General features: G+C 40.6%; 1 protein-coding gene across 2 annotated transcripts in view; it reads right to left on the bottom strand.

Annotated features, from left to right (window-relative positions):
* tdp1 (tyrosyl-DNA phosphodiesterase 1) overlaps positions 1 to 21,087 on the bottom strand; it is a 50,614-nt gene that overhangs the window by 14,365 nt on the left and 15,162 nt on the right. For both annotated transcript variants that reach the window (XM_072690263.1, XM_072690262.1), the window contains 5 exons: positions 19,066 to 19,251; positions 14,975 to 15,023; positions 13,348 to 13,414; positions 11,031 to 11,138; positions 6,250 to 6,352 (listed from right to left, as the gene is read on the bottom strand). In XM_072690263.1, the coding sequence (XP_072546364.1) occupies positions 6,250 to 6,352; positions 11,031 to 11,138; positions 13,348 to 13,414; positions 14,975 to 15,023; positions 19,066 to 19,251 (513 nt within the window). The remainder of the gene's footprint in view (positions 1 to 6,249; positions 6,353 to 11,030; positions 11,139 to 13,347; positions 13,415 to 14,974; positions 15,024 to 19,065; positions 19,252 to 21,087) is intronic.

The raw sequence follows: 21,087 nt of genomic DNA, 5'->3' as shown, positions 1-21,087 counted from the left end.
TCTGTCTCACATTTGTGCTTTTGTTAGAGAATGACACTTAAAACAGCTCAAAGACGGACATAAAAAGACTGGAAACGAAAACAGGCGTATCCATTATTTAAGCAGTATTAAATATTTAAAGAAATATTTGCAGAAAAATCAAACTTGTTCAATTTCCCGGTATCTGTGCATGTAACCACTGCATATTTGGTGCTTCTGCACCTTCTGGAACAACAAGCAATGGCCGTTTCTGCCCTGCCAATTAACACTGAACTCCCTGCATGCCTAAATCATCACACACTTGCCTTGAAACGTGCTGAGCTGCGGTTTCCAACACTATACGACCATTAAACCACACACTTTGTGTCTATATATATATATATATATGGATAACAGTCATAAGAGAGGTGTCAGAAACTACATAAGCTAGTCTTTTTGAGATTACTCCACAGCTTGACACGGTTTGAGGCAAGTGTGTGATGACTTAGGCATGCTATTATTCTCTATTACGTCTTAGCTACATCAGCCTCATAGTTCCAGTGTAAAATTAAAAAAGCAAACTGTAAACACTAGAAATGTCCTGGATAACTGACTCCATTTGCAAAGTTCGTTGTAAAGTTCTTAGCATCTCCTAATGTAGATAAATTGTCAGAGAGCTCCAAGACTGCAGCAGGAGAAGGTTGCAATGGGTGGTCAAGCACAAAATATGCTTGTTTACAAGAGACAGAGCACTGGTGTGTGTCACTAATTGAGTGATTTATCTGTGTTCAAGCTCAAGCTGCTTCCATCCGACACTGCTGCCATTCTCCTGCTTTTCCTGCTATATGTTCGTCGATTTAAGAACCTTTTAAACGGCTGCATGAATGCTGGTGTCCGTTTTCGAATGAGTACCGAAATACTCGCCATCAAAACCACCCGTCAGAGCAATAACACACAATACACTGTGTCCAAATATTTGTAGACATCCCTTCTAATAAATGCATTCAGCTACTTCAAGTTGCACCCATTGCTGACACAGACGTGCAAATACACACACACAGCTTGTCCGGTGTAAGAGAAGTACAGCAAATAGAATAGGACTCTCTGGAGCAGATAAACATGAACCTGCTGGCACCATGCTGCCTAATGCCAGGCGTGGGCTTGAGGGGTATAAAGCCCCCCAGCATTGAGGAGCTGTGGAGCAGTGGAAGAACTGTGTTCTCTGGAATGATGGATGGCACTCCATCCAATATTTTGGGATGAGGTGGTGATGAGGTGGAATGGTGATCATTTAACATGCAGACCTTTACTAACACTCTTGTTGCTGAATGCAATCAAATCTTCACAGCAATGCTTCTCTAAAATGTAGCAGAATTTCTTTCCTGGACAGTAGAGACAGTTACTGCAACAAAAACAGGACAAGCTTTTTTCAATACCTTTGATTTCAAAAGAAACAATGAATGAGCAGGTGTCCTAATGTTTGATACTCCGTATAGTGTATATTACTATGGGTCAACAACATATTATTAGTGTATACATGTGATAGAGCAAATGAACTGCAATCAGCTGCGCACATTATGGTCAGATGCTTGGTATGTATGTATGATGTATTAAACCAGCCATAATGTATATGTAACATTTGCAATATTTTAACAATAATAAATATACTATCTTAGGCCTTCCTATCGAAATTTTATTGTAGTTATTATTATGATTAAAAACAAAAACAAATCTTTAAAATTCTAAACAGCAAATATAGGCCAACATCGCAAATGTAAACTTAAATATTCAAGTTTTATATTTCTGCAGCATGCAGTGTGTACTACAGCAACAGGTAATATAATATAATATAATATAAAAACCACACACACACACACACACACACACACACACATATACACCCTGGTTTGGAATTAACTCCACTCACAATATAGGAGCACTTTGTAGTTCTATAATTACAGACTATAGTCCATCTGTTTCTCTGCAGACTGTGTTAGCCTTCTTTCATCCTGTTCGTCAGTGGTCAGGTGGTCAGGACCCCGCAGGGAAGCAAGCAGTTAATGGGAGGAAACCCATTAACATAACAGAGTTAAAGGTGTCTTATATGGAAGAATGGGCGGAAATGAATGGGTCTACTTTTAGGACTTATTAATTCATATATATATATATATATATATATATATATATATATATATATATATATATATATATATATATATATATATATACACATATACACACACACATATATATTCTGTAATTACTAAGGCTGCTAAAAGAATCAAATACATTATTTGATTATTTTGTATAGTTAATCTTTTATTTATTTAAAAAACAGTGCTATTGCATTGCTTTTGCTAGAACTATATGAGTGGATAAAATAAGCCTCCTGTATGCTCTGAATGTGTGCTTTACTTTTAATACTTCGGTAACATTATTTTCATTGTGTAAATGCAGGTTTCACATGCAGCTCAACATTAAAATTACATGATGTCCAGAGTGACCAGGCTGTCTCCAGTGAGACGAACAATGGATAAATGCTTTAAGTAATGACTGTAAATATAACTATACTGCTTTGACAGTCCATGTTTCCATTTCCTTTACAACTGTAGGCTCTCACTCTTGCACAGTGTGTGTATTCTACCAAAACTGTGCATCAGGGCTGATGTCACTTCCATCACTGATATTACTGATACTACTGACATCAGCAGTGGGTTTTGCTCAACAATTATACCTCAGACTGGAGGTACTTTGCAGATAAACAAATTCACAGCGAGCAGTAGATGGAATTAGTGTTTGGTTTTATCAAGAGAGCCTCACTGGAAGCTGGCATTTAAAAGCTAGATTTGAACAATAGAGCTAGGGTCATGGGGCTGAATCTCAAATGGTTCCACACTCCCAAACTTGAGCCAAAACAGAATTTATTCAAACTGTATAGTGCTTTTTACATCTGCCATTGGCAAAAAGCTGTATTCTGGGTACGAGCCCCAAGTGAACAAGCCAAGGGCAACAACAGCATGTAAAAACTCCCTCTGAGCAAGAGGAAGAAAGCTTGGAATGAAACCAGCCTTAAAAATGGGAATCAGTCCTCTGGTCAAATACATCTTTTACGTGCAACTTGTGTACTAATCTACGGCCTAATATAAATGGCTTTCTTCTAGACACGTCTTCTTTTAGGCTTTCTTTTAATGTGTGAGCAGCTGCCATAGTTTAGCTAACTAAGGAACTACACTGCATGGACAAAAATATTGGGACACCTCTTCATTCATTTCTGGTTGTTGCTTGGTGCTTTTGAAATGAAGGATACTGTCCAGCGAAGGCTTTCGACTACATTTTGGAGCACTGCTGTAAGTATTTGACTGCATTCAGCGACCAGAGCAATGGTCCCAACACACCTCATATCCAACTCATTAAAAAAGTACTGGATGGAGCACCTACCATTTCAGAGAACACACTTCTACTGCTCCACAGTTCACTGCTGGGAGAGCATTCATGAATAGGGACATGTTTATCTGGACCAGGGAGTCCTGTTTGGGTGTATTTGTGTGCATGTGCACATTTGTGTCAGTAATGAGTGCACCTTAAAGTAGCTGAATGCATTCATTAGATGGGGTGTCCACAAACGTTTGAACATATAATGTACGTTAAACTAGGGAAATGTTACATCTGACAGCACTAGTTATTACCAGGGGAGTAAACACATGACATTGCAAACACACAGTGTCGTGGAGATGTGATAAAGCATCTTGGAGAATAAGCAATCTATTAACTATGATATTTAATGCTCTTGGAACCAAAGTTAACCAACAACCAGCTCTAACCAACAGCCCAGCGTGTTTATGCAATGTGCCGCAATTCGTACACCTCCCAGCTTTGATATCATTAGCAAGTCATCCAACAATATAGTTATCATTATTCTTAATTCAAATATTGTGAGAATATTGAATCGTAAATTCAGTATTATGAATCAAATCATAGTCTGAGCGTATCGTTTTTACCATGATTTAGTACAGAAATTATCAGCTGCTCGCATGATAATACATCTTTACCATGGGTCTCACTCTGCCATGGGTCTCACTTACAGTAAGAAACAGAGCCTGATGTGAACACCTATTTATATATCTATCTACATATCTATCTATCTCTCTCTCTCTCTCTATATATATATATATATATATATATATATATATATATATATATAGATAGATAGATAGATAGATAGACAGTGTATTTTTTATAGGTTGCTGCTTTTCCAAGTTTATTTTTGAGTCTTTAAAAGGCTATATATGGTTTGCATGTCTGACAGTGACTGTGTGGGCACCAGCTACAATATGGCAGAGCTGTATAATTACAGAGACAAAATCTCATCCTGCTAAGGCCAAAGCTACTGATTGCAAAGCAAATGGCACTTCAGAATTTGACTAAATACAAGGCCTTCATTAAGAGCACAATAGAGACATTGTTAGCTCAACCTGTGTGGTCTCTGACTTTCTCTAAATGGTAAGAGTTTAATTCGAACATAACTGCAACAAATGTTAAAAGAGATAGTGTGCCATTGTCCAGTAAAGACAGCAGATGTCATTTCAATCTGTAATATGTTCATTTTTACATATGTTTTATGTAAAATGCCATGTTTTGGATGTGAAAACGCATTGCATGCAAAAAAAAGTATTGGGACATCTGCTCATTGACTGTGTCTTTTGAAATCAAGGACATTAAAAAAGAGTTTATCCTGCTTTTGTTATTTTAAGTAGGCAAGACAAGACTTTCTACTAGACTCAGGAGGAGCATTGCTGTGAGAATTTGGTTGCATTCAGCAGTTACAAGAGATCACCATCACACTTATTCATCCCTAACTCCCCACCTCATCCCAAAAGTATTGGCTGGAGCACCCTGCATCATTCCAGAGAACACAGTTCTTCCACTGCTCCACAGCTCAATGCTGGGGGGCTTTATACCCCTCTAGCCCACGCCTGGCATTAGGCAGCATGGTGCCAATAGGTTCGAGATTTATCTGCTCCAGAGAGTCCTTTGTTCTGGCAATGCTTCTCTACAGGCACTAGACAAGCAGTGCATGTGCATCTGCACATTTTTGTCAGCAATGGGTGCAACTTGAAATAGCTGACGTAGAATGCATTTATTAGAAGGGGTGTCCACAAACATTTGGACACATAGTGAATCAAAAGGGCAGCCCGATTATCCAAATGTGAATACAACTGTTCAGCCGATACTGTTATCCTGATCCCCTTAAGCGTGTGTGTGTGTGTGTGTGTGCATTAGCATTAGCCCCCTCCTCGGTTCTGAAAGCGCCGTTCAGAGCTGGTTTAGAACCAAAGAAAGGCTTGTGGTTCTCCCGCTGGTAGAACAGAGCTTTTCCACCATAGTATGGCTTCTAACCAGACCACATTCAAGAGTAAAACTGGGATAAGAGGACCGTTGGATCTTCCCAAATGGAAATAACGGAACAAAACTGCGTGATTTTGGCAGGACAGAGAAAAACGACAGAAAATGCTGCTCTGTGAGCCATTCGCTGTTGCTGCATCACGTTTAAACATTTGGACACATAGTGAATCAACAGGGCAGCAAAAGTTCTTACCCAATTATCCAAATGCGAATACAACCGTTCAGCCGATACAGTTTGCAATGAACGTTTTGAACCACAAATAACTCAAACGATGACTCATTAATCTTGGCCGTTTAAGTGTTTACAGCAGTTGAGTTAATGCCTCTGGGAAGAAGCAACAGTGTCATTAGAAAATGTACAATATTGTGAACAAAGACAGAGGCGGTGAGGGAAGAAAGTAGCACACCTTATCCCGATCCCCTTTCAAACTCATCGTTCTCCCTTTTTACCACAGCTAGTGAACTGAACCAGACTGTTGCTTAGCAACTTTTGAAGTAATTCAACAAGGACAAATTACCCTGCCAGTACGTGAGGACTGAACAAAAGCTTCCTCTCTTCATTCTGAAGGAAAATAAACAGGAATGCATCTACACCATGGTGTAAGCTATCCCACATTTACATCTTAAGGGTGGTTTGAAGTGCGTGGGTAACTGCTTAGTCGGGGGGCTGCTGCTATACTGAGAAACAGCAAAGGGAATAACTCACAGCTCTCCATTAAGCTCCTCGAAAAGACTCTCAGTCGTCGGACTGAGCTCATCTTGTGTGACTTATTTGGTCATTTTCTTTGGGACAGAAGATCGGAGGCGCACTCAGACAGCTTTTATGTCATGTTTGAAATAAATGATATTCATATCAGCCAGACCGTTTTTCAGAGGGATGATACTTACAAAGGCTGAGGGCAGGTAGAGAACTCCCAGCTCGTAGGAACGAATCATCATCTGCGTATTGCTTTTCTCCAGTGCACCCCAGGCAGCTTTGGACAAATTGGCACTGTTGATCAAAGAGACAGAGACTGAGTTTAAATATATATATATATATAAATTTTGTTAATTATTTAAGTCTGTATTAAGCACTTATTTAAGCTTGAATTGTCAGAGTGCAGTCTGTGAGGTTTATCGCGGCTCTAAAACAGGTAGTTTAATCAAAGCACGGCTTTTTAGGGATGTCCCAATTAAGGTTTCTTACCCCGATTCAATCGAAGTTTCTAAATATCTGAATATCGGCCAATAAGGATCCAATCTGATCGCCGTGTTTCTATGGATAATACAGCCCCACAACCCCAGTAAAATCACCTTTTTTTTGTAAAAGTTTCTAAAATCAGACAAAATTCTAATCTGATCTGATACTATGTTTGGAGCAACTTTTTAAACGATTGTTTTAAACTCTATAGTGTTTAATATCTTACAGTCCAGTCTAACTGACCTACCAGACCATCTCGCTCCCAGCACCTTTACAACTCTGCAGTCTAATAACTAAAAGTTTTTTTGCGCCATTCAGAGCTGGTTTAGAACCAAAGAAAGGTGTGTGGTTCTCCCGCTGGTAGAACAGAGCATTTCTACCATAGTATGGCTTCTAACCAGGCGACATTCAAGAGTGAAGACAGGATAAGAGGAACAAAAGATCCTCCCAAATTGAAAAAAGAGAATAAAACTGGGTGATTTTGGCAGAACAGAGAAAAACGACAGAAAATAGAGCATGACGAGTTAAATTCTCCTCTTCTGACAGATTAACTCTTTACCTGCTGCTCTGTGTCCGTCTGCTGTTGTCATATTTACAGCGAGGCTCTGAGCTAACGCTAAGCTATAATTTTCCTATTCCTCTAACTGTCCGTTCCACCTTAAATAATGCAGCAGTGACGCTCTGGTCTTGTAAAGTACACACTGTAACTGCGGCACTATTTAAGGTGGAATGGAGAATTAGCATTAGAAGCCAGCTTTAGCTTTTGTTTTGGCTGCTAACTGGTAACATCAGCGTACTTAGTACAAATAAAGCTCTGTTTTGTTTTCGGCTAGGGTATTAAAAAAAAAAAAAAAGGTTCATCTGCAGCAGTCGAAGATCATGTATATTAAGGGCACCTACAGAACACCAAACGGCACAAATGGATGGAACCTGAAAAGCTGATACGCGATTCATTAAAAACAACCCCTGAACCCAAATCACTGGATCTGATCAGGACATCCCTACTGCTGTTTGTTTTTAATTGAAAGGATGAAGTAAACCAAAACAGTCAGAAAATGCTGCACACCTCCCAACACGATCCCAAGCATCACAAATGCTTTGAAATTTCAATCATGACAAAGCAAAAACCGTGGATTTCTCTGTTGGAGATCGAGCTGGGGGTTCTGACGGAGAGGCAAGAACGTGGCAGACTGTGGCTCAAGGCACCTCACGGCTCATGCAGGCTTTAATCTTCATGAAAGAGACTGAATAAACCCAGCTCTGTTGGACCCGACGCAAGCTGACCTGCAGATGCAGCTCAAAATCCTCTTCCTTCTCAGTGTAAATTTACCATGATTAAAACTGTCACTCTTCAGACAGAGCCGCAGGGCGCTGACCATTCAGGCTGGCTAGGGACAAAAAGCATACTGCGACATCGAGAACTGCCACAACGTGACTCACATTTATCTGGCAGGAGTTCCAGACATGTTTAATATGGCTCTCCAACACTGTATGCCCAAAGGTTTGTAGATACCTGTTCTTCCAATACGGAGTTTGTCCCCCTTCACCGCAGTGACAGCGCCTACTTATCTGAAAAGGCTTTACACTAGAGGCTGGAACATTGCTGTAAGAATCTGACTGAATTCAGCCACAGGATAATTTGTTCACACAATCACTTCTCCAACTCATCCCAAAGACATTGGATGGTGGTTCATCACTCCAAAGAACAGAGTTTCATAGTTCCACTTATCCCTTAATACTTCCCTGGATGATGCTTGGCATTCAGGCTGGCTAGGGACAGAGAGTGTACAGCATGGACAGAGAACTGCAACAACGTGGCTCACATTTATCTGGGAGGTGGTTCAGACTTGTTAAATAAGGCTCTGAAACACTGTATGTCTCAAGGTTTGTAGATACCTGCTCCCCCAATGGTTCTTCTAAAAATAAAGGGTAATAATAGGGAGTTTCCCCACTTTTAATGCAGTAAATTTGTCTACACGTCTTAGATGGCTTTACACAAGTTAGAACATTGCTGTAAGAATCTGATTAAATGAAGCCACATGAGCATTAGTGAGATCAGGTGTTGATGCAAAGGTACTGAATGGGGCTCCATCACTCAAGTGAACGTAATATTACAGCTCCAAATTTCCCTTTATAGTCTCCTGGATGATGCTTGACATTGGGGATAGTGATCTTAAGCTCATGTAGAGCTGCTCCGTACCGTCCCATTCCACTGGTCAGTGCTTTTACATGGAGATTCTACCAGCTCTGACCATTCAGGCTGTTATATAAGGCTCTCAAACACTATACGTCCGAAGGTTTGTAGATACCCGCTCCTCCAATGGTTCTTCTGAAATCAAGGGTAATAATAGGGAGTTTCCCCCACTTTTAGTGCAGTAAAAGTCTCTACTCTTCTGGGATAGCTTTACACAGGTTAGAACGTTGTTGTGAGAATCTGACTGAATTCAACCAGTTGAATTCACTCCAGCTCATCCCAAAAAGCTTCATCAATGAAGAGAACACAGTTCCACTACTCCAAAGCCCTTTTTAAACCTCTGAGATGTTGATGCTTGGCATTGGGAATGGTGGTCTTGAAGGCAGAGCATCTCATTCAATTGGTTGATGCTTTGGTATGAAACTTCTACAAGCTGTGTATGTGAAAGTGAGCACTCAGCAATGGATGCATCTTATTAGAAGTGTGAAGTATAAATAAATACAGACCATGGATATGTTCTAAACTTGAAGCCTCGTGGACTGTGTGGCTTAATTTGAGAGAGTGCTCCATTTTAATGCTTCACTGTGTTTTACAGTCCGCCGTGCACTTGTTCACTCCACTTAAACATCACAACAAGTCTTTACGGCCATAATTGTACTGAAGCACCGTTATGACCTGTAAAAGCAGGTTAGCATTGAAACCCATTTCTGGTCCAGAGTCCCTGAGGCTAAACTGACAAACCACTCTCTCAGTATAACCTCAGACACCATCAACATGAGGGCTCTGAAACAGCACTGAAAGGACCAACATTTATGATTTTGCTGCTAGGCAATGGCCAATGAATTAGGGGTGGTCAAAGCTTAACTAAACATAATTAAAGCTCACTTATGTTTAGATAATATGTGCATATAGACAGGTCAGTGTCCTCTTAATGGACCACTATCAGCACAGAGCACAGATTGAAGAGATTTTAGAGACAACAAAATGGTCTGAGATCTGTATTCCTTACAAAGTTTTTTCAACTAATAGGCAATGTCTTTTCGAATGTTCACATTACAAGCCTCATTAAAGAAGCAGTCCTTAGGATTTGCTTTTTTTAAATTGAATGCAGTAGTATTCCTGAGTGGAGATGGGACAAATAATAATAAATGGTATCAGTGTGCTGGTGCCACCATCCCTCCAACGTCTAAAATATTCATTTTAAAAACAGTGTGGTCTGGTAGGTTTCCGCAGGAGTTTTTTTTCCATGTCTTTATGTATTTATGTGACATGCACAGCCTCTGGAAGAGGATCTGGCACCGCCTGCTGCTAATGGCACTAATACAAACTGAGTGGCTACTGTGAACATGGAGATATCCTAACAGCAAAGTCAGTCTTCATCTGCTCATTCACCCACTGTCAAACCAAAGAAACTTAGGACTGAGAACTGAAGAGAGCTGGCAAGCCACGACAGAGTCCTTGCTAAATCCAGGATAAACACTGGCTTGGCTTTTGTAAGGAGGCGAGAGCTCAGAGCTCTGTGACCTGAAATTCAAAGATTCAAAAGTGATGCTGAGTTGGCTTTTTTTCATGCAGAGCAAGATAAGACAACCATATTCACCATTTGTGTTGAACACAGATGGAATCTGACCAAATTTTAACCTATCCATGCACAGTGGCAGCCATTGTTGCGACATCTGGGGAGCAGAGATGACGGGTGAAGGGCTTTGCTCAAGGGCCCAACAGTGGCAGCTTGCCGGGTATCAAACCCACAACCCTGTCAACAACTGTCTGATTCTCTAACTGCTGAGCCACCACAGTAAGGTATTTTATTTTTTGTAAGACTAGCTTTTGAAACAGGCAGTCAGGCTATGATTGCTGTGGATTTTGTGTGTACCTGTGTTACAGTATAGTACAGTACTGTTGTACTGTAGTACCTGTAAAGCAACTTAGCTTGCTAACTTGCCAGTCTATTCTCAGACAATTTTAAGTGCTGTCCTCATTGTGAGCCCACACAATCACCTAAATCGAGACCTGACTGAGTGGACGCTTCATATAGCTACTGTACACTTACAGCCAGTGTTTTATTTGTTGCTTCTCCACCATCGCCATGTTTCTTGTTGTCAGAAACGTTTGACTCTGGACTGCCCTCTAATTGGATGTATTGATCGACATCCATGCCAACGTAAAAGTGACAGTTACAGCATTTGGAACGCACAGATTTTTGCATAATGCTGCTTTAAATGGATGGTCTGATTTCACACATCAAGCTCAATTTTAGACTTTGACTGAGCCACCCCTCCAGATCCCTCTAACCTTGTAACGAGAAACCAGGCCAGCTGAGAGAAGTCTGGGGAAACTCTCATGTAGGTCTTGATGTGGGGCATGGCATTGCTTCTCCCTGATGTTTCGGCCTTCCAGCGGCTGGGGGAGAGAGAGAGAGAGAGAGAGAGAGAGAGAGAGAGAGAGAGAGAGAGATAGAGAGACAGCAACGGAGAGAGAAAGAGTGTGAGAGAGAGATACACAGAGGAATCAACAGAAAGATCAATAGATTTGCCCAGAGAGAGAGAGAGAGAGAGAGAGAGAGAGAGATAGAGAGACAGCAACGGAGAGAGAAAGAGTGTGAGAGAGAGAGAGAGAGAGAGAGAGAGAGAGAGAGAGGAAGAGAGGAAGAGAAAAGAAGATACAGAAATAGAAAGAAAGAAAGAGAGAGAGTGAGAGAGAGAGAGAGAGAGCGAGAGGAAGAGAAAATGAGATACAGAAATAGAAAGAGAGAAAGAGAAAGAGTGAGAGAAAAAGCAGAGGCAGGAGACACAGGAGAAATGTGAGAATGAGTGACAGTGGGAGAGAAACAACGAGAAAGAAAGGCAGAGAGAGGTGACAGACAATATGTGTGGGAAAGCACAAGCGCATGAGAGAGTGAGAGCAAGAGGGTGAGAGAGTAAGAGAGAGAAAGAAAAAAGAAAGAAGAGACAGAAATAGACAGTGAGAGAGAAAGACAGAGAAAGATAGACAGGACAAAGAGAGAAAAGAGGCAGGGGACAGAGGACAGAAAGGCGAAATTGAAGACAACGTAGAGCGAGAGCGCCAGAGAGAAAGTGGCAAAAAAGTGGGAGGACAGAGAGAAAATAGGGACATGAGACACAGGACAGAAAGACACACGAGAGAGCGAAAGCAAGTCAACGTGCGGGAATGAGCAGCAGTGAGAGAGAAGGGAGAGAGACGACAGACAATAGAGGAAAATAGAGGAAGAACAATCATGAGAGCAAGAGTCAGAAAGCGCACGCACATGCAGATGAGCGAGAGCAAGAGAGCAGGAAAAGAGAGAAGAAGAAGAGACGGGAAAGAAAGACAGAGAGCGCGAAAGCAAGGCAAAGCAAAAGAGAGAAAGAGAGTGAGAGAGGTGACAGACAAAAGAGTGTGAGAAAGAAAGAGAGAGAGAGAGAGTGTGTGTGTGTTTGTGTGTGTGTGTGAGAGAGAGAGAGAGAGAGAGAGCGAGAGAGAGAACTAATTAGGAAGATTTGTCCTCAAAAATTATTCAAACTGAATATTCATAATCCTAATTATATTTCCAAGAGAAAACAATATTCTTCTACTCCTATTTTTTCATTTAGACCTTAAAACAGCTGGAAACAGCTGGAAACTCTCAGCTGCCAATCAGTTCCAGTGCATTAAAATGTTTAGATTTTCCCTCAAAACATCTGACCAAATTCATTACAGTGAAAAATGAAACTGCCCACAAATGCATTAATTCACCGTTGTCTAAGAGGACAAAAGTATTGGGACACCTGCTCATCTGCTCAATGTTTCTTCTGAAATCATAGGGTAAATGATGTAACTGTGTCTACTAGATTTTAGAGGAGCATTGCTGTGAGGATTTGATGATACGACAAGAGAGCCTTAATGAGATCAGGATGTTGGATGATCACCACCCCACCTCATTCCCAGCTCATCCTAAAAGTATAGGATGGAGCACCATCCATCATTCCAGACAACACAGTTCTTCTACTGCTCCACAGCTCCTCAATGCTGGGGGGGCTTTATGCCAACAGGTTCATGTTTATCTGCTCCTATTCTATTGGCAGTACTTCTCTACAGGGTCTGGACAAGATGTGTATTGGTAAATGTATATCGGCAATGGGTGCAATTTAAAGTAGTTAAATGCATTCATTCGAAGGGGTGTCCACAAATAAGTGGACATATAGTATACCACATCCCATCTAAGAAAACTTCAAATTTCTTAAATGATAACTTTTTACTTGGGGCGAAAGGTAAGATCCTAACATAGTAAGGTCACTTAGGGGCATTAGGACTTAAGTCTGACCACTGATGGGGAACTTCCAATTTATTCCCAAAACTGAGACAAGCCATAATTAGCTCTTTCACAGCCACTGGTCAATTACATGATAGTGGGACAGTGGAAATATAGACCTCTTTTGAATTTCTCCAAATGTATGGATTTGGACAGCTCTTCAGAGATGCTCTTAGCAGCTGTACTCCTAAGAGCCCCACTGTGGAACATCCATGATGCAAATTCTCATCAGAGGACACAGTAACACTAACACTGAACATCACTGAAGATTCAATAATGTGGGAAAACAGTAAGAGAGACGAGTCAATGCGGAGAACTCACTGGAAATAAGAATGGAGCCACAGCTGCTTCTGTGCTGTCTGTATACTGTACGGCAAGGAGCCACCAGCTGCAAAGACACCAAGAAATAAAGGTTATTCAATAAATGTCAAATCCTCTTTCATTTTAATCTTGTCTCAGGTATCCGAATATGACAATCGAAGGTTTATATAAGAGGGATTTGGAATAATGCAGCACCTTATAAGTTATTAAAATGTTATATTTACAGCAAAAGTTATTCAGCCTTTAACACTAATAATATTTAATTAATATAAGTTTTATATAAGTAACATTTAATATTAAACAGTTAGTTCCAACCTCATAATCTGATTGGTTAAGAAGCGTTGTAGTTGTACTGATATTTGAGATAACAGCATTAGCTTTTTCATAGTAAAACTGCATCACTCAACTGACACGTTAAGAATAGCTGAAAAGACTAAGCTGAGCCGAAGCCCTTACAGGCCATCTTTCCAACGCCCCTGAACAGATATTTCCACACAAGACCAGGCTCTGATCTCTGTGACTGGGGAGAGACTAAAATATTTAAAACTGAATGTCAGATCACAGTTTCAAACCCAGATTTTAAATCACTGATCAATGTGATTTTTCAGCTTGCTGGCTTCTGCACTTGCACAGATCTTCACATCGAGGAAGGAAGGAAAGAAGAAGAGGAGGAGGACAAAAGCCAGTCATCTTGGAGCATTTGTATTGCTCCAATCATCATTATAATTTTGACATGAGGTAAAGTTAAACAACCAGATACCAATTTTGACAAAAAGTGAAAAAGGGCAAACATGGACAATAACACTTTGCTTGGATGGTCCATTACAGATGCATCGTAGATGCTCACCTGACCTTCAACTGAATATCTGAATATCTGTAAGTTGAACGTAAATTATTCTTTATTGAGTGTAAGCCTGCACCTAACCCCAACCCTAACCCTCCCCTCACCCTAACCTTAACCTTTACCTTATCCTTAGGGCTGGGTGATATGGCAAAAACACTACATCACAATATTTAAAGACAGTATTCACAATACACAATATTTATCACCATACAAGTAACCACAGACTAAATTCATCAGTAGCGACAGATTCTTAAAAACTACCACTCAGATACTGGATACAGTGTTTTTCATTCAACATCTGCTGCTCTTCATCTAATTAAAGCAGTCTAATTACACCGTTTGTAATGAAATGTGCAGTTGATCAAGCACTAACAACATCCCTGAAAAGCATATTGTGTAATATGATAAAATTTCACCCGATACAATAAAATATCCTCATATTGCCCAGCTCTACTTTACTTACTCTTTTAGGGTTTGGTTTGGGGTTAGATTTAAGGTTTAGGTTCCAGTCAGGATTTAGGGTCGATTCAAGGGTAGGGGTAAAGGTTAGAGTTAGGTGTAGGGTTACATTCAATAGACAGTCATTATAGGTATCTATAATGGACCACCCAAGTACAGTGATACCCAGATCTTTTGCATGACAGCAATGATATACCAGTTTACTTATTATGGTAATGCATATGTAATAAACTATCATATAGATAATATACAGTATTAATGCTTTTAAAACTTTTACTTTGTTATATTATCTTTTGAGATAATAGATTCTGAAAGATATTGTACCTGGGTAACCTTCTAAGCTGGTTCGAACATTGTCCACCGAAGGATAGACCTGTAGATCATCGAAAGAAAAAAGTGTATATATATAATTAAAAAGACAAAAAAACACTGTATGAATTATTACTATTCACACAAACACAAATGCTGCTTATGAAACAGATGACTCTCCCTTTGTGAGTGGGTCGGGTGTTGGGTGATTAAAGAAAATAAATGTATTTAGCCTCTCTGCTCAATTATGCCTCCACTCAAGGGATGTCCTGTGAAAAGAGAGTGATTTGAATTCTCAACAATGACATTCAATCCGTGTAGAAGTGAATAATAACACAGTGCCTTCTGAGGCCGGATGACACTGTCTGCCGCTACCTTCTCCAGCGAACGCTCAGTGGGGCGCCGTACTCTTACCACCGACAAGATCCATTAGGAAAAATCCAGCTCTGCCACCTGATCTGAGCAGACGCTTATAAAAACCAAGGTTTCCAAAACTTCAATATTCCTTTATGAAGTTTGATTATGGTTTGCTTTGTTGAAGCTCCTCTTAGGTGCAGCTAATTACACTAGAGGTCAAGCTAAGAGTATCTCTTGGTATTGTGTAGGCCCTCCTGTGCCTGGATGACCTTGTCCCACTCCTCACATTTTCTTACAATGATCTAAATGAACCGCTAGCCACACAATCTTCACCGCTGCCCAGTAATCTTCTATAGCACACATTTCCCACATTCCTGCTGCCTCTCAGATCTGGTGATGTGTTGCTGTGACATCACCTGAATTTCTCCCTGAACTCAACTTCACTCTTCAACCCAATCCTTGCATTGCCTTGTTGGCATGTTTTATTAAGGAATTGATCCAAACCTGCTGCTAAACATCAGTGCATGACATAAGTGGGACTGGACAGTTCTTGTTTACTGACAGCGTCTCAAAAAAGGTTTAGGTTTCTTTAGAGTCTTTAGCCTATCCCACAATGCTACACATATTCTATAACACATGCACACAAGTCTTGCCATGAGTATTCACATACTTAGTGAGCTGGGAGGAGAGCATGATGGCATCTCTAGAACACTGAACAACTGCATGCATTATAGAAATGACCAGCTTAGACTATAAACAACAAAAACAGCCACCAAGGTTTTAGTCACAGCATAGTACCAAGGAGTCGATTGGTCGTCAGTCCATGCCATCGTCTTGTTTTACTCATTATTATTGTAAACACGTCGTTAAAAATAATTGCATTCAGTTTTTATTTTGGAAATTGTGGCACATTTGGTCCCTTTCCACAGCATTTCACAATTTGGCCTCTAAAAAATGCAGACCCTTTGCTATCAATGACTGAGAAAAAAGTCTGGAAGCCACAGACATCACCAAATGCTAAGATTCCTCTCTTCAGAGGCTTTCTCAGACCTTTACTGCAGTAGTTGCTGCTTGTTTGTGGGTCTTTCTGCTTCAGTTTTGCCTTCATTAAGTAAAAAGCCGCTCATTTGGGTCAAGGGCAGGTGACTGACTCCGCTATTAAAGAAAATTCCAGAAGCTCTTTTGGATTTATGTATTGGATCATTATCAGTCTGCACTTTGACGCACCATCCTGTCAGCTTGGCAGCATTTGACTGAACCAGAGCAGATAATGTAGCTTCACACACCTCAGCAGTCACATCATCAATAAACACTAGTGACCAGGTTTCATTGGCAGCCATAGCAGTGCCTCCACCATGTTTGACAGATCCTTCCTTTCCTTCTCTATAATCAAGTTATTCATGTTGTTTCATTTGACCAGAGAATCTTGTGTTGCAGAACTGAGCTGGTTTTTAGGTATTTTCAATCAGTCTGGACTGATCTTTCCGTTTGAGTGTCACCACTAGTCTGCATCTTCAGCTAAACCCTCTGTATTTAAATTCATGAAGGTGTCTCCTGATATGTCTACCTCCTCAAGGGTGTTCATGACATGACTAGATGTTGTGAAGGGGGGAGGGGGGTTCTTCACCAAGGAATAAATTCCGCAATCATATATTCTAGCTGTCTTCTGTGGTCTTTCGATCTTACTGAGCTCAACAGTGAATTCCTTCTTCTTCAGAATCTACAAATTTTTTGATTTCATCACTTTCATCACTATGGTTCTGGCATCTGTCTAATAGGTTGGTGGTATCATTTCAGGGTAATGCTGGCCTTTACTTGCATCATCACTTCTTTGGACCACATATTGAGCTTTCCCATGAACAGCCACCAAATGTAAATTACACTTGGAGGCAAGTCCAGAGCTTTCATCTCATATCTCACTATGAAACTGCTCATCAGTTAATCACACTTTAGATTCTGTGAAAATGGAGAGAACAGCTGTAATGCAATATGTTTGTTAAACCCCTTGAATTAATGTTGAAGGTCTGTACTTCAATCACAGAAGCAAAAATTACTTATATTTCATACATATTGACCTGACTGTATGTGTGTATATATATATATATATATATATATATATATATATATACATACACACACACACACACACACACACACATACAAACACAGCACTTACCCGATTGTGGGAATAACTATGACAGTAGCGAGATGTCATTGCATGGGCTGTATTTGCTGTGTACCATTCGCCAGAGCCGTCATTCCTTTATGTCGTCAGGGGGCACTCAATGTGCGAGAAGTCCATTCTCAATACACCTTCACTACGATTGCTCTAGAACAACCCACAAAGTTAGCAGTTTCCGAGATGCTACCACCCTTCGTCCACTCTCACAGTCGTATTAGACTGAAATTATTATGACCAGCCCTAGTGTAGAATGAACTCAGTCCGGGACGTCACAGATGCCACACAGAGTGCAAAACGATTGTCATGGGCAAAGGACAGGATTTGACTGATGTCCAAAATGGCATGATAGTAGTGTACCGGGCGAAGTGTGGTTGCATTTCAGAAACTAACTAACGTTGTGGGATGTTCTAGAGCCGCTATACTGAAGGCATACTAAGAATGAATTCTCACACATTGAGTGCCTCCCAATGGCATAACACTGATTAATGGCCATTGATGTCAGAGGGGAACGACGACGACGATGGCAACTGACACAACGCTGAACACCTTCCATCACCTAATACAGTCTAGTTAAATGATACAACCAGGTTCCTTTCCTCACTATAATACCTGAGTAGAAGTGAAATCCTAACCCATCAACATGTTTAATGTGTAAATGGAATCAGTTACTACCCACTTCAGAGAACAGGAGCCATACATTATATGGGCAAAAGTATTGGGACACCTGCTTTTTCACTGTTTCTTTCAAAAATCAAGGATTTTAAAAGAGTTTGTGCTGCTTTTGTTGGAGTAACTGTCTCATCACTCCACCTCATCCCATAATTATTGGATGGAGCACCATTTGTCCAGACCAGACAGTTCCACTGCTCCAGAGAAGCTTAGTCTACTGGCAATGCTTCTCTACAGGGACTCAACAAGCTGTGTGCAAGTATTTGAACATCTGTGTCAGCAATGAGTGCAACTTTTAGTAGCTGAATGCATTCATTGGAAGAGGTGTCCACAAACATTTGGACATATGGTGTATTTGTGCTTCTTTCCTATATAAAAAAGTAAAAATAAAAGAAGAGAAAAACCATTGTGAAGGAACGTGGGCACACGCTGTACCTGGCAGAGCTGTGATTTGATTTTGATTCCTCCTGCTAAAACAGTGCTTCACTTTCCAGGTGTGCCACTCAAGGGCATAACAGAATTTACGTTAGCAAATAAAACACAACTGCGGTGCCTGGATTCAGGGGGAGCAGTTATTAGGTTTGCATCAAGAGGCAGAGAGTGAATCAAATTTGCTTTGCTATGAATAGTAATAAATCGGCAAAAAAAAAAGGAAATTCATTGCTGGTAGGAATTTCAGAAAAGCCGAAATTGCCTGAGGCACACATTCAGACTGCCTCATTCTGCTCTAATGAAATCAACAGAGACAGCCAAGTGTTCATTTATCCTAATGCACAGATACAAGGTTAGAGGGGAAATGTTCAGCGTTTATCCTGACATCTCTCCAGGTGTCTGGACTATAAACAAGAGGGGCCAAGGCAGAAGCATGTGCTCTGTGGAGTTATTGTGAAATACTTACCAGGAGCATTGGTGTGTCTGGACTGGATGATGAGCTCCCAGCTGTCCCCAGCGTCATCAGCGTTCGCTGAAACTCTGCTGCGAGCCATTTGGTCTTATCAAGACCCATAGAGCCAATACTGGAAAACTGACCAATCACTGGCCACTGCCCTGCATTCTGCACTAGGCATGTGTGTTCACTCAGCAACTGAAAGTAAAAAGACATGCACACTTAGAATAGGACCACTTTTGTTAAATATTTAACATTTTGGACGGACTCATTGAACTTCTTATTGCTGTTTTAAATGGTGGGTCAACTGGCAGTACCAAATTGGAAGAAAATGTAAAACAAAAATAAAATAAAATAATAAATCCTAATAAATCCTAATAAACCCCTTGAACCTTTATTTGGATATACATATATATATATATATACATATATATATATATATACATATATACAGTGAGTCCAAGAAGTATTTGATCCCTTGCTGATTTTCTTCGTTGGCCCACTAATAAAGACATGATCATTCTATACTTTTAATGGTAGATGTATTCTTACATGGAGAGACAGAATATTAAAAAGAAAATCCAGAAAATAAATCTAAGGAATATATATTAATTGATTTGTATTTCATGGAGTGAAATAAGTATTTGATCCCTTAGTATTCATTAGCAGTTCTGGCTTTTACAGACCAGTTAGACACTCCCAATCAACTTGTTACCTGACCTGAAGCCACCTGTTCTCACTAATCACTTGTGTGAAAAACACCTGTCCACAGAATCAGACAGATCACACAGATTTCAAGTCTCCAACATGGGTAAAACCAAAGAGCTGTCACAGGACCTCAGAGTCAGAATTGTTGACCTTCACAAAGCTGGAATGGGCTACAAAAAGATTAGTAAGGTGTTGGATGTGAAAGTAACAACTATTGGTGCAATTATCAGAAAGTTTAAAGAGTATAACATGACAATCAACAGACCTCGGCCCGGTGCTCCAAAGAAGATTTCGCCTCGTGGGGTGGCAATGATGCTGAGAACAGTCAGAAATCGTCCTGCAACCACTCGGCAGGAGTTAGCAAATGACCTGAAGGCAGCTGGGACCACAGTTTGCAAGGAAACAATTGGCAACACTTTGCGCAACAATGGATTCACATCCTGCAGTGCCCGAAAGGTACCCCTGCTGAAGAGAGCACATGTGGAGGCGCGCCTCAAGTATGCCAATGATCATTTGAAAGATGAACCAAGTTATTGGGAGAAGGTTTTGTGGTCAGACGAGACCAAAATTGAACTTTTTGGCCTCAACTCCACCCGCCATGTGTGGAGGAAGAAAAATGCTGCCTATGACCCCAAGAACACTGTGCCCACCGTCAAGCATGGAGGTGGAAGCATAATGTTTTGGGGGTGTTTCTCTGCCAAGGGTACAGGGCTACTTCACCGCATCACTGGGAAGATGGATGGAGCCATGTACCGCACAATCCTGAGGGACAACCTCCTCCCCTCTGCCAGGGATCTGAAAATGGGCCGTGGTTGGGTCTTCCAACATGATAACGACCCTAAACATACAGCAAAGGCAACAAAGGATTGGCTCAAGAAAAATCACATTAAGGTCATGGAGTGGCCCAGCCAGTCGCCAGACCTCAATCCGATCGAAAATCTATGGAGGGAGCTGAAGGTCAGAGTTGCCAAGCGACAGCCCACCAACCTTCATGATTTAGAGAGGATCTGCAAAGAAGAGTGGGCCAAAATTCCCCCTGGTGTGTGTGCTAAACTTGTGGTTAACTACAACAAACGTCTCACCGCTGTGCTTGCAAACAAAGGCTTTGCCACTAAGTATTGAGTGTGTTTGGCAAGAGGGATCAAATACTTATTTTCCTCATTGAAATACAAATTAATTAAAATATATTCTTTAAAATTATATTCTGGATTTTTGTCTTGATATTCTGTCTCTCCATGTTAGAATATATCTACCATTAAAAGTGCAGAAGGATAGTGTCTTTATTAGTGGGCAAACAAAGAAAATCAGCAAGGGATCAAATACTTC

The sequence above is a fragment of the Salminus brasiliensis genome, chromosome 10 (genome assembly GCF_030463535.1).
Source record: "Salminus brasiliensis chromosome 10, fSalBra1.hap2, whole genome shotgun sequence".
Lineage (NCBI taxonomy): Eukaryota > Metazoa > Chordata > Actinopteri > Characiformes > Bryconidae > Salminus > Salminus brasiliensis.
This window is presented reverse-complemented; position numbering and strand designations above follow the sequence as displayed.